The sequence below is a fragment of the Rhinolophus sinicus genome, chromosome 16 (assembly GCF_057876585.1).
Source record: "Rhinolophus sinicus isolate RSI-liver-muscle chromosome 16, RSI-T2T, whole genome shotgun sequence".
NCBI classification, from domain to species: Eukaryota; Metazoa; Chordata; class Mammalia; order Chiroptera; family Rhinolophidae; genus Rhinolophus; species Rhinolophus sinicus.
In genome coordinates this window covers 102,193,242-102,205,978 of record NC_142516.1, presented here as the reverse complement: position 1 = coordinate 102,205,978, position 12,737 = coordinate 102,193,242, and the positions used below count along the sequence as shown (strand labels likewise).

At 40.8% G+C, this 12,737-nt stretch overlaps 1 protein-coding gene across 1 annotated transcript in view; it reads left to right on the top strand.

Moving 5' to 3' along the window:
* Positions 1–12,017, top strand: part of PROSER1 (proline and serine rich 1) — a 35,241-nt gene extending 23,224 nt beyond the window's left edge. The window contains exons 11-13 of the mRNA XM_019753569.3: positions 5,995–7,780; positions 8,275–8,425; positions 8,999–12,017. Of these exons, the coding sequence (XP_019609128.3) occupies positions 5,995–7,780; positions 8,275–8,425; positions 8,999–9,121 (2,060 nt within the window). The 3' untranslated portion in view covers positions 9,122–12,017. The remainder of the gene's footprint in view (positions 1–5,994; positions 7,781–8,274; positions 8,426–8,998) is intronic.
* Positions 12,018–12,737: the final 720 nt, after the last annotated feature.

Genomic DNA, 12,737 nt, shown 5'->3' with positions numbered 1-12,737 from the left:
TGTCCAAACTTTTTTCAACGGTTTTCACCAAGGGCCATATGTGGTAAACTACACAAACAGCCAGGCCACTCACTCGAGGTGAAGTACGTATTGCCTCACCTGGTTTATTTAAGTAAACTAAATATATTTTTGGAATTTGCTGCGGGCCAATAAAAAATGGATTGTGGGCCTCAGTTGGCCCGCGGGTAGCTGTTTGGACACCCCTGGTTTAGACTATTAGATATTTTTCTTGTTTCTTGAGGTAGGTCTGTATTGCTATGAATTTCCCTCTTAAAAGCGTTTTGATTGTGTCCCATAGATTTTGGGTCATATTGTTTTCAATTTCATTGTCTGAAGGTATCTTTTGATTTCCTCCTTGATGTAATCATTATCCCATTCGTTTTTTAGTAGCTTAATTAACCTCCATGTTTTTGTGTGTTTTCCAGTTTTATCCTTGTAATTTATTTCTAGTTTCATACCATTGTGGTCAGAGAAGATCCTTGGTATGATTTCAGTGTTCTTAAATTTATTGTGACTTGTTTTGTGGCTTAACATGTGGTCTATCCTGGAAAATGTCCCATGTGCCCTTGAAAAGAATGTATGTTCTGCTGCTTTGGAGTAAAATATTATAAAAATATGGTTTATAACCATTTGATCTAATGTGTCACTTTAGGCTACTGTTTGTTGGTTTTCTGTCTGCATGATCCATCCATGATGTCAATGGGGTGTTAAAGTCCCCTATTATGATGGTAATACTGTCACTCTCTCCCTTTATGTCTGTCAGTATTTGTTTTATATATTTAGGTGCCTACATTGGGTGCGTTAATGTTTACAAGCGTTGGATTGATCCCTTTATTATTATGAATTGTCCATCTTTGTCTCTTATTATAGCCTTTTAGCCTTTGTCTTAGCCTATTTTGTCTTGTATATGTATTGCTACCCCAGCTTTTTTTTTTTGGGGGGGGGGGAGGGGAACAGGCCTTTATTGGGGAACAGTGTGTACTTCCAGGCCTTTTTTCCAAGTCAAGTTGTTGTCCTTTCAGTCTTAGTTGTGGAGGGTGCAGCTCAGCTCCAGGTCCAGTTGCCGTTGCTAGTTGCAGGGAGCACAGCCCACCATCCCTTGCGGGAGTCAAACCGGCAACCTTGTGGTTGAGAGGACGCGCTCCAACCAACTGAGCCATCCGGGAGCTCAGCGGCAGCTCAGCTCAAGGTGCCATGTTCAATTTTAGTTGCAGGGGGCGCTGCCCACCATCCCTTGCGGGAGTCAAGGAATCAAACTGGCAACTGGGTTAAGAGCCCGCGCTCCAACCAACTGAGCCATCAGGGAGGCAGCTCAGCTCAAGGTGCCGTGTTCAATCATAGTTGCAGGGGGCAGAGCCCACCATCCCTTGCGGGACTCAAGGAGTTGAAACAGCAACCTTGTGGTTGAGAGCCCACTGGCCCTGTGGGAATCGAACCGGCAGCCTTCGGAGTTAGGAGCATGGAGCTCTAACCGCCTGAGCCACCGGGCCGGCCCCCGAGCTTTTTTTTAAATTTCTATTTCCATGAAATATCCTTTTTCATTCCTTTGCTTTCAGTATGTGTGTCTTTCAGCCTGAAGTGAATCTCTTATAGGCAGCATGTGTAAGGGTGTTGTTTTTTAATCCATTCAGCCACCCTATCTTTTCATTGGAGCATTTAATCCATTTACATTGAAAATAATTGTTGATAGATATATCGTTATTGCCATTTTATTCATATTTTTTATCTTTTGGTTTTGTTATGTTTTAAAGAAGTCCCTCTAACATTCTTTATAATATTGGTTTGGTGGTGATGAACTACTTTAGCTTTTTCTTCTCTGGAAAACTACCTGTCCTTCGATTCAAAACGATAGCTTTGCTGGGTAGAGTAATCTTGGTCGTAGATCCTTGCTTTTCATCACTTTGACTGTTTCCTGCCAATCCCTTCTGGCCTGCAAAGTTTCTGTTGAGAAATCAACTGACAGTCTTATAGGAGCTCCCTTGTAGGTAACTTAACTGCTTTTCTCTTGCTGCTTTTAAAATTCTCTCTTTGTCTTTAACATTTGTCATTTTAATTATGATGTGTCTTGGTGTGGGCCTCTTTGGGTTTGTCTTGTTTGGGACTCTCTGAGCTTCCTGGGCTTGTCTATTTCCTTCACCAGGTTAAGGAGGTTTTCCATCATTATTTCTTCATATAGATTTTCAATTCCTTGTTCTCTCTCTTCTCCTTCTGGTACCCCATGATATGAATGTTGTCCCAGAGGCCCCTTAAACTATCCTCATTTTTTTAGATTTTTTTTTTCTTTTTGCTGGTTTGTTTGGGTGTTTTCTGCTACATTATCTTCTAAATCAATGATTCGATTCTCTGCTTCATCTAATCTGTTGATTCACTGTCCTTCATTTTAGTTATTGTATTCTTCATTTATTATGAGTTCTTTTTTATGTTTTCTATCTCCATTTGTATGTTTCCTGTCTCTTTGTTGAAGTTCTCCCTGGGATCATAGAGCATTCTTATAACCAGTGTTTTGAACTCCACATCTGATAGATTGCTTGTCTCTATTTTGTTTGGTTCTTTTTCTAGAGCTTTGTTCTGTTCTTTCATTTGGGACATATTTTTTTGTCTGTCTATTTTGGCTGCTTCCCTGTGTTTGTTTCTGTGTATTAGATAGGGCTGCTATGTCTCCAGGTCTTAGTAGAGTGGCCTTATGTAGTAGGTGGCCTATAGGGTCCAGTGGCGCAGTCTCCCTGATCACCAAAGCCAGGGGCTCCAGGTGTGTTTCTTGTGTGTATTGTGTATACCCTCTTGTTGTAATTGAGCCTTGGTTGCTCTTTGCACATCAGTGGGAGAGATCGGCCCTCGGGCTGATTGCCTGTAAGGACTAGCGGTGATTACAGTGGAGGAGTTGTAGTATAGGGGTTGACCCTAGAAAGCAGGATTGCTTTAGCAGGGCTTTGGTGCCTGCCCAGTGTGTCCTTTGGGTTTTTCATCCCCGGAGGCAGCCAGGTGGTACTCCAGCTGGGTCTGAAGCTGGCCATCAGGTGTACCAGCCCCAGGGACTCCTGGAAGGGACTGCTCTATAGGCCAAGTTCAGCTGCAACCTGTGCCCTGCCCAGGGCCACCTGGCATGAGCCACAAAGCTATCCGCAGATGGTTGCTGCCAGCACTATGTTCGGAGGTGCTTTGATAGGCCAAGCCATGGACCAAAGCCAGCTTTCACTAGGGCTATTCAGCCAGAAGTACAGGACACACTGAAGCCAGATGTTGCTTCTTTGGGTTTTGCAAACCTTTGAGAGACTTTAAGAAAGTCTGCAACTTTGTACAAAAGGCAATTTGTACGAAAAAGCCACTGGAAGCGGCTTGGATGTGCCCAAAAGTTGGGAGGGGCAGGGCCTCAGAATGACCAGGGCAGATTGGATGAAATATGTTAGCCACTTTGATGGAGACTCAGATATAGTGGCCGCCTGTATCTGCATGCCGGGCACAGAGCAGTCTCAACAAAAAAACAATGGTTTCCACCAGCTCCTCCATTCTGGAGAAAGCTGCCCCTCCAGCCCTCGTTCTGAATCCAGACAACTCAGTTTCTCCCTGTATGTCCCTGGTGTCTTTCAAGCTGCTGCCGCAGCGCTGGAGCTCAGAGTGAGTGAGTAGCTTAGTGAGTAAATCTGTGCACGGACCCTTTAAGAGGGTGCCTGGGACTCCAGCTGCCCTCATCTCAGCCACAGTCTCTACTGGTTTTCACAGCCAGAAGTTATGGGGACTTCTCTGCCCAGCACTGGAACCCTGGGCTGGGGATCCTGGTGTGGATCTGGGACCCCTTGCTCTTCTGACAGGGAACAGCCTCAGCTGAGGTAACCCTCCCGATTTTTAATGGTCACATGTGAGTGTGGGACCAGCCCATTTCATGTCTCTGTCCGTCCTACCAATCTCGAGGTTGCTTCTTCTCAGTGTCTTTAGTAGTAGGGATTTGGTTCGGCTAGACTGTAATTTAGTTGTAATTTTGATGTGGTTGTGAGAGGAGGTAAGCACAGCATTTGCCTTCTCCAACATCTTGACTGGAATACTCTACAGTGTTGTTAACTATAGGCACAGTGTTGTATAGCAGGCAGATCTCTGGAACTTGCTCATCATGCATAACTGAAACATTATACCCTTTGAGCATTACTTAATAGAAGCATAATCTTTTAACAAGTTGCTTAATTACGCCAAGCCTCAGGTTGTCCATCTATAAAATGGGGGTGTTGGTAGCTATCTCAGGATTATGTGAGGGCAAATGAAATGGACATAAAGTACTCAGCACAGGATCTGACAGATAGTGTTTATAGTTAACAACTAAAGTAGATAACAGGAAAGTGGAGTTTGTTTTCATTTTGTTGCATTTTAATTGCAGGCACTATGATTTATAGTGCATGGCTTTTGCTTTATTATATACAAAAGATCTTTAACCGAGGCTGCTGCTATGAAAAACACTGTGGGGCAGCTTGGTTTTACTTTGTGATTTGTCATTAACTGCATGGTCCTCAGCATGTAGTTAAATAAGATAGTGAATTCTCAAATGTTTCCCAACCAATGTTGACTTAAATAATTTTTTGGTACATTATTTACAAATGCAGAAATAGGTATATATTCATTGTGCGTCTAGTTCTTATAAAAGAAATTAAATACAAACAAAAGTACAAATGTATTTTCATATGTACTCTAGATTTAAAATGATAGCTAGTCTTATTTTCTTGAAACTAAATTACTGTTTATGACACAAATGTACAGATTTCAGGCCTTTTGAGTTTGAAGTTTACATATTACTGTTCTCAATTATTCTACCATATTTCTTTTCTAAGACAACTGTAAAATTTATTCATCCCAATATAGCATCCTTTGTCACTTACTACAGATATATTATGTATATGCTGTTTGCCTATGGTCCCTTCCCCACCCATGACTAGCATAGTAAGTTAGTTAATTGACCATGTTAGCTTTCTTATATCAATAGTGTTTATTATGCATAGATTTTTAAATTTTAGTCCTACGGTAGTCCATGAAAATGTCTTTTGGTTGATTATTACTGCAAAATGAGACTTCGATGTGAGTATGGCAGCAGATGACTCGTTTTGACATTAGCTACCTAAGCCATGCTTTACATTTGGTACCAACAAGATCATCAGAGGCTAGCATTGTCACTGAATTGATACAGGGAGGAAACCCCAATCATCCCCCAAAACCCTATGTTAATTATTTGTAGATTTTTTCAGAAGAAAATATTGTAGCAACTTTAGAACTCTTGAGAATAAGTCCTTAGATGGGTTTGGGAGCTGTAGTTGAGGTAATCATGGTAGATCCAGTGCCGCAAACACTTATTAAACACACAGGTGTCGGGCACTGTGCCAGGTTCTAAGGCTCTAAAGGTGATGCAGACATGGCTTTTGTCCCTAAAGGAGCTCCTAAGACAAGCCAAGTAAAGTTAGAGGTTAAGGTAGTACAAAGGATTCAGTATGCTTAGGGGGAAAAGCTATATACATTGGCAATCTGAAATATTAAGTTCAACTCACAGAGCGATGACAAAGAATACTGGACAGATGTGCGTAAATCCTGGAAGGCCTTGTATGCCTCGAAAAGGAAAGCGATGTCCTAAAAGCGCCTCAGAGGTGGAAATGACTTGTATTATTAATCTAGATAAGTGGTTTGAATGAAAGGTAAAGTCAGCATAGCAACACTAATCACAATTAAAATAAATTCTTTGAATTTTTAAAAATTGGGAAAATATAAAAGGAAAGTTTATTTGCGAATTTCTCGAGGTTTCCTCACTGTGAATTGGAGGACTATTCTGAGCAGAGCCTTGAAGACAACTGGGTTTAACAGGCTTTGTAATGGAATCAAGTAATTTATATATTGCAATAGCCTGTTATACCTGTCATTGGTTGTCTTTGATAGTTGTTAAATAATACAGAAAATTGTATGCATTTGAGTTAAAATGTGACATTTCAGCATGATGATAGGTTTTTACCTCTTTTCCCCCCACAGCATTTTCTGCCTCAGCAAGTCAGCTCTTTTCTCCTCATGGTTCTAATCCTTCAACACCTGCGGCAACTCCCGTCCCTACTGCATCCCCGGTCAAGGCGGCGAATCATCCCTCAGCATCAGGAACTGCCAGCATTTCCGGGCTGAACATGCCCAGTACTGTGCTTCCTGTGTTCCCAGGGCAGGTCTCTTCAGCCATTCATACACCTCAGCCGTCAGCACCGAATCCAACCGTTATCAGGACCCCTTCATTGCCAGCCGCACCGGTCACCTCTGTCCACAGCACAACATCTACTCCTGTTCCTTCAGTTTTTTCTGGTCTGGTGCCACTGCCAGGTCCTTCTGCCACTCCTACCCCAGCTCCTCAGGCCACATCCACCCCTCGGGCCACTCCTGCTTCCAGTGAAACGTTTGCTTCTACTTCTGTCCCTTTCACTAGCCTCCCCTTTTCTACCACCTCTACTGCTGCCTCTGCCAACAACCCAAATTCTGTTTCATTGTCATCAGTTTTTGCAGGTCTCCCCTTGACCTTCACACCAACATCCCAAGGTGTGTCCAACCCAACTCCTTCTGTAATTGCCAGTGGTTCTGCTCCCAGCGTTGCTTGTCCACTTGGTGTAAACAGTCCTCTTCTGTCTGCTTTAAAAGGCTTTCTGACATCGAATGATACCAATTTAATCAACCCTTCTGCTTTATCCTCTGCTGTTACAAGTGGGCTGGCTTCACTCTCTTCTCTTACTAATCACAGCTCAGATTCTCCTGTTTTAGCCTCTAACAAGTGCTATGCCCCATCAGCCATTTCCACCCCACAGGGGTCTTCCACTCCGGGATTGGCCATATTCCCACGGCTGCCATCTCCTGTGGCCAGCTCAACTTCCTCTCCCGCCGCTTTGCCTGTCCAGTCTCCTCTAGCTGCTCCAACATCAGCTTCAACGTCAGGGTCAGTGAGCTCTGGCTCCTCAGCTACCCTTTTGCATGGTCCCCACCCAAGTAACTCAGACCTGCATGTTTCATCTACTCCTGCTGTAACAACTATTCCTGTTATGATCAAAACTGAGCCCACGAGTCCTACTCCCTCAGCTTTCAAAGGCCCGTCTCATTCCGTGAATCCCTCTCATGGCACTTTAGGTTTGTCAGGGACACTGGGTCGCACATATGCTTCAGCATCAGTGCCCATCAGTTTATCTACTTGCCTTAATCCTGCATTATCAGGTCTTTCCAGTTTCAGTACTTCATTGAATGTTTCAAATCCCCTTTCCTCTATTTCCCTTCCACCACATGGTTCCTCCACTCCTATCACTCCAGTATTCACTGCTCTTCCTCCTTTCACTTCTTTAACCAATAATTTCCCTTTAACAGGCAATCCATCTCTTAATCCATCAGTATCTCTTCCAGGGTCATTAATAGTCACCTCATCTGCAACTGTCTCATCCACATCTATCCCTCATCCTAGTTCTACAGCAGCTGTTCGCTCAGGGCTTTCTGTCTCAGCACCAGTCTCGGCAGCACCTTTCCCCCTTAGCTTGTCGACTGCTGTCCCCTCACTTTTTTCAGTGACTCAAGGACCTCTGCCATCTTCAAATCCCTCCTACCCTGGCTTTTCCGTTTCTAACACCCCCAGTGTTACTGCTGCTCTCCCCTCATTCCCGGGGCTGCAGGCACCTGCTACAGTTGCAGCGGTCACACCACTACCAGTTGCTGCTACGGCCCCATCACCAGCTCCTGTTCTCCCAGGGTTTGCTTCAGCGTTTAGTTCCAATTTCAACTCTGCTCTTGTTGCACAAGCCAGGTATGTGGATAGCTTGGAAATACGATAAAAATCATTCTTTACCTAACTTGTAGTTCATAGTCTTATTTTTGAAGTCGTTCAAGTGAAAGTCAAAATCTAATTGTTTCGTGATGCTAAATTTATGTGTTTCTGGGCTGAAACTTCAGTGCGCAAAAAATGTTTTATGGCTCTTCAAAGATGTTAAGGTAAATATATAAAATATTAATATTCAGGTAGCTTTAAGATTCGTATTTGGAAATTTATATTGATTATACCACAGCATGAAGTATTCAATAAGTCTGTGCAAAACACAGACTTAATTGAATTCAGAATATCTTTATTATAGAAAGTAATTTTATATCAGTGAGTGACTGATTTCTGTGGTTCCTTTCAATAGAGAAATTCTAAGATTTCTTTTTTCTCTTTACATGTTAAGGTAGTATTTGTCAAATATAGACACAATAGCTGTTATGTCATATCTTCATTTTGAACTGTTCTTCTCTCTGTTGTTTTAGCTTATCATCTGGACTTCAAGCTGCAGGCAGTTCTGTTTTTCCAGGCCTTTTATCCCTCCCAGGTATCCCAGGGTTTTCCCAGAATCCTTCACAGTCGTCCTTGCAAGAATTACAGCATAATGCAGCTGCACAGTCAGCATTGCTACAGCAGGTGAGCAGGCAGTGTCTGGTATAAATAAAATCATAACATGTAACGTAGCTTCTATAGTGATAACCTTCTAGTACCAACAGCGATATTCCAACACTGGCAAAAAAAATGACACTTAGCAGACTACCTGGTGATTTGATGACTAGTTCTCCCCAAATTTGCAAATTATTTTTGTCTTCCTTCAGAAGGGTAACAAAGGTGGTGGAATACATTCATTTTTATGAATTATTTTTCCTGCTTATAGTCTTTCAAATTTCAGTTTGGAGATTTTAAAAGTGGAATCTTTCTATGTGACAGTCAAATTTTAGCTTATCTTCTATAGTCCAAGCTAAAATAATGATCATTAAAGCAAATTTTCTCTAGAAACTTTTTTTCAAGAATATTAAATATGTTAATGGCATTCTGTGTACCTCACCATCTGAAGAAGTTTGAACATTTCTTAAAAATGTCAAGAGACTGAGCAGACTGATCTTGCCCCAACATTTTTTCTTTGTTTTCTACTCTAAACATCTGTAGTGTGACATAGGCCAAAGCAGGTACAGACACTGCTAAAATGCACGTTCTTCTTTCTATTAGGTTCATTCAGCATCGGCTCTGGAAAGCTATCCAGCTCCACCGGATGGGTTTCCTAGTTATCCTTCAACACCAGGAACACCGTTCTCTTTGCAACCAGGCCTGTCTCAAAGTGGATGGCAGTGAATATATTTTAATTTGTATTCTCCTTTGGAGCAACATCAGAATTACCTAAGGACTGCAGTGAACAATCTGACAAATGTGAAGTTGGCCAGAAGTCAGAAAATGAGAATGAGGATAATCCTGGGGAATTTGGGATAGGAGTTTAAAAACAAACTTGCATTTTTAAAATGGTTTTAAGTATGAACACTCCCCTATGTAAATATACTGACAATTGTATGGAGAATAGTATTTAAAAAGTGGGGACTTTTCACCTCCCACCTCATGAAATTTTGAGTCATGTATGTAATTTGTGTAGAAAGAATACTAAAGAGGAGGTTGAACTCTTATAGCCGAATACAGCCTTAAATCTGCTTGTATAGCATCCAGTGACAGAAGTAATAGTTGTGCCTCAGACTGATGGGTTGCATGTGGCGCTGGGGGAGTTACTACCCTTCGTGTGTATGAGTGGTTCCTATTAGCATCGTTGGAACTCAGTACCCCAGGTGTGTCTGCAAAAGGGGATTTAAGACCCACAGTTATTTTTAATTTCTGACATTAATGATCATACATAGTCTGCTGAATTTAATTCTATATTTAAGTAAGTTAAAATGGTGCTTAATACAGTCTTTAGAATAACTTTCAGGTGTTTTCAACTACAAATATATATCCAGAACTACTTTCTTACAGAAATACAAGTAAGGCTTGTGATAATTTGCCTTTAACACTTAATCTCAGCAATATCCAAATGAGTGAGGCACATCTGACTGATTTGTGGGCCACCTCTATTACTCGTTGTACTCTGGAAGCTTTTGGTGAATGTTTACAATCTTGGGATGTAGTATTTCTATTTGTACTTCAAGTCAAATGCTTATCTAAAATAATTATGTGACAATACATAGAGAAGACTTGCTCTGTTAGTAAATATGCAGCGTGTACTCTATTTAAGGATATGTGGTAGTATAACATGATTGAATGTCATTAATTTAAGTATAGTAACTGCCACATTTGGGGAGATGGGGAAGTAAGGAGAATGATTTCCGATCCTGTGATTAAAAGTGTAAACTATAGAATCTACTGTAGTACATTTCAGCATCTAGAAGTTTTACTTTTATAAAGATGGTGTTTGGAAGATGTTGCTAATGTATTTTCCTTCAACATGGGGAACAAACTTTTTAAGTATATTAATAAATATTCCTGTATGGTTAGTTTTTAACAATTTTTTAAAATAAACTTTATGGATATGACATATTTTATAAGTGTTTTATTAAATGCTTGGGTAGGCTTTTTATTTTTTTTGTATGTGCTAGAGCTACTACTGTGTTTCCCCAAAAAATAAGACCTAACCAGACAATCAGCCCTATTGCGTCTTTTAGAGCAAAAATTAATATAAGACCCGGTCTTATTTTACTATAATATAACACCAGGTCTTACATAATATAACATAACACCGGGTCTTATATTAATTTTTGTTCCAAAAGATGCATTAGAGCTTATTGTCCGGCTAGGTCTTATTTTGGGGGAAACACGGTACATAGAAAATTTTTGTCTGAATTTAGTTGAAACTCAATATTACTACTGAGTTATCACTCCTTTAAATGTATCTTATGTGAAAATTATAATCAACACTTTAAACAAACTATTTATTACTTTGTTTTCAAATACAGAATGTAAGCTCATAGTTCATCTGAGGATAATTGCTAGAGGTTGTCATTTGTTCTTTTTAAGTCTATACTCATATAACTTTTTTAGGATTGTATTGTATAGCTTATATATGTTGACCATTCAGAAAGAAGTTATTGAATGACCAATCTTTTTATAGTGATGCTACTACAAAGTTTATTTCTACGTAGCAAAGGAACTATATCCTGTTCATCTTTTAGGTGTATATCTGACATCTTGCACATACTGGGCACTTAAAGATTTATATAAAAATGAAGAAAACATTTTTTGAGTACTTGAATTACTATGGACTGTTTTTATGTATTGCACACCCTATGAGATAAGTACTAGTAATCTAATTAGCCACGTAAAGAAGCCAGATGTAAGTTACACAGTGAACGAGTGGTAATTTGAACCAAGCATTTACTACCAACTCCAGGCTACTCATACTACCAAGTGCTGTGAAGATAATAGGAAGGAAGGTGAGTGCCTTACTGCCTAAGGGAGTCCAGAAAAATTTCTCAGTGACATTAAAGTCTTAAAGGATGAATAAGAGTAAACGTGCTTTTAAAGACAAAGTCTGACAAACTAGCATAGTAATAGCACATAACTGGATGGAGTTTGAATGAAGTTTGTAGTTTGAGTGTGTGGACAAAAAAGGGGCCACATACTAAACCTGAAAAGCTCAGGGGAGGCCCGCGTGGCAGGCCTTATAAACTCAGAGACCAAAAGCAAACACACAGGGTGGTCTGAATGTAAAAATTCCTAACTAAAAGCTGGTCATAATTCATAGTCACATCATAGGCCTATAGCTTCCTTGGCAAAGGTCAATCTTTACCTTTGAAATTGTCTGTTGTCTTTGTGCATCTAAGATAACATACCTTTGAAATATCAGGGTAATCTTGTCTGGAACCCTCGAAGGCACAAATGCGGGCACCAGAACACCAAACCACATTGTTATCTTGTTGCCCACATAGCATCTGTATGTGCTGTAAATGTTAACTATTCTATACCCACCCATGTAGATGAAGTATGAGTCTGTCCGTTTTACTTTTTATCCGATCCTAGAGATTTCCCCACTTTGCTTTCTCCGCCTCCCTAGTCTACTACCAATGGATTTGCTGATGCCTCATCCTTTGATTATAGTGTGTAAAATAAGCTGCAAAACTGCCGTTCTCCAGAGCATTTTCTGAATCTATTGAAATTTTGCTTCCCAGCAACTCTCATCAGTTTTGCTCAAATAAACTCTTACAAGACTGTTTCTTAGGCTGTTCTTTAATCGACATTTACTTGGCGCAGTTGGCGGGAATCCACAGAAGCTCACTCAGGACCACCCCTCAGACCTGGACCTGGTGCTAGGTACCAGCAGGGGCCCGTTGAGCCCCACCAGCTCCTTGATTCACATTGGGTGAACTTGGGTGAGTTTTCTTGGAATCCAGGACCTCCCCTTTGCTTGTGGTAGAGGGTCTGACTATCTGAGCTGTTTTTAGAAAATCCTTGAGGTGGCACTAAAGGATAGGAGTTGAAATGAGCAACTGGTTTTAATTTCGGCTTTTCAATTGGAACAACTTCTGTGAGTCTGAACAAAACCTTTTCCTGGATAAATGAGAGTCTGAACTTGTTCAGCTCCAAAAATAAGGGGCATTTCCTCCCTCCAGCTCAAATTTTAGGTATTCCTAGGTGACTAAGAATCTGGAGGTGTTTACGGGTACCCCTCAAAATAAGCAGTGGACCCATAAGTAATTCCAATACAACTGTAATTACTTAATTGGCTCATCCGGGAATGTGCACGAAAAGGCTGGTTACTTAGCGTTCTGAGTCCTCATGGTTGTACTGTGTTTCCCCGAAAAGACCTAGCCGGGCAAGCAGCTCTAATGCGTCTTTTGGAGCAAAAATTAATATAAGACCTGGTCTTATTTTACTATAATATAAGACTGGGTCTTATATAAGACTGGGTTGTATATTAATTTTTGCTCCAAAA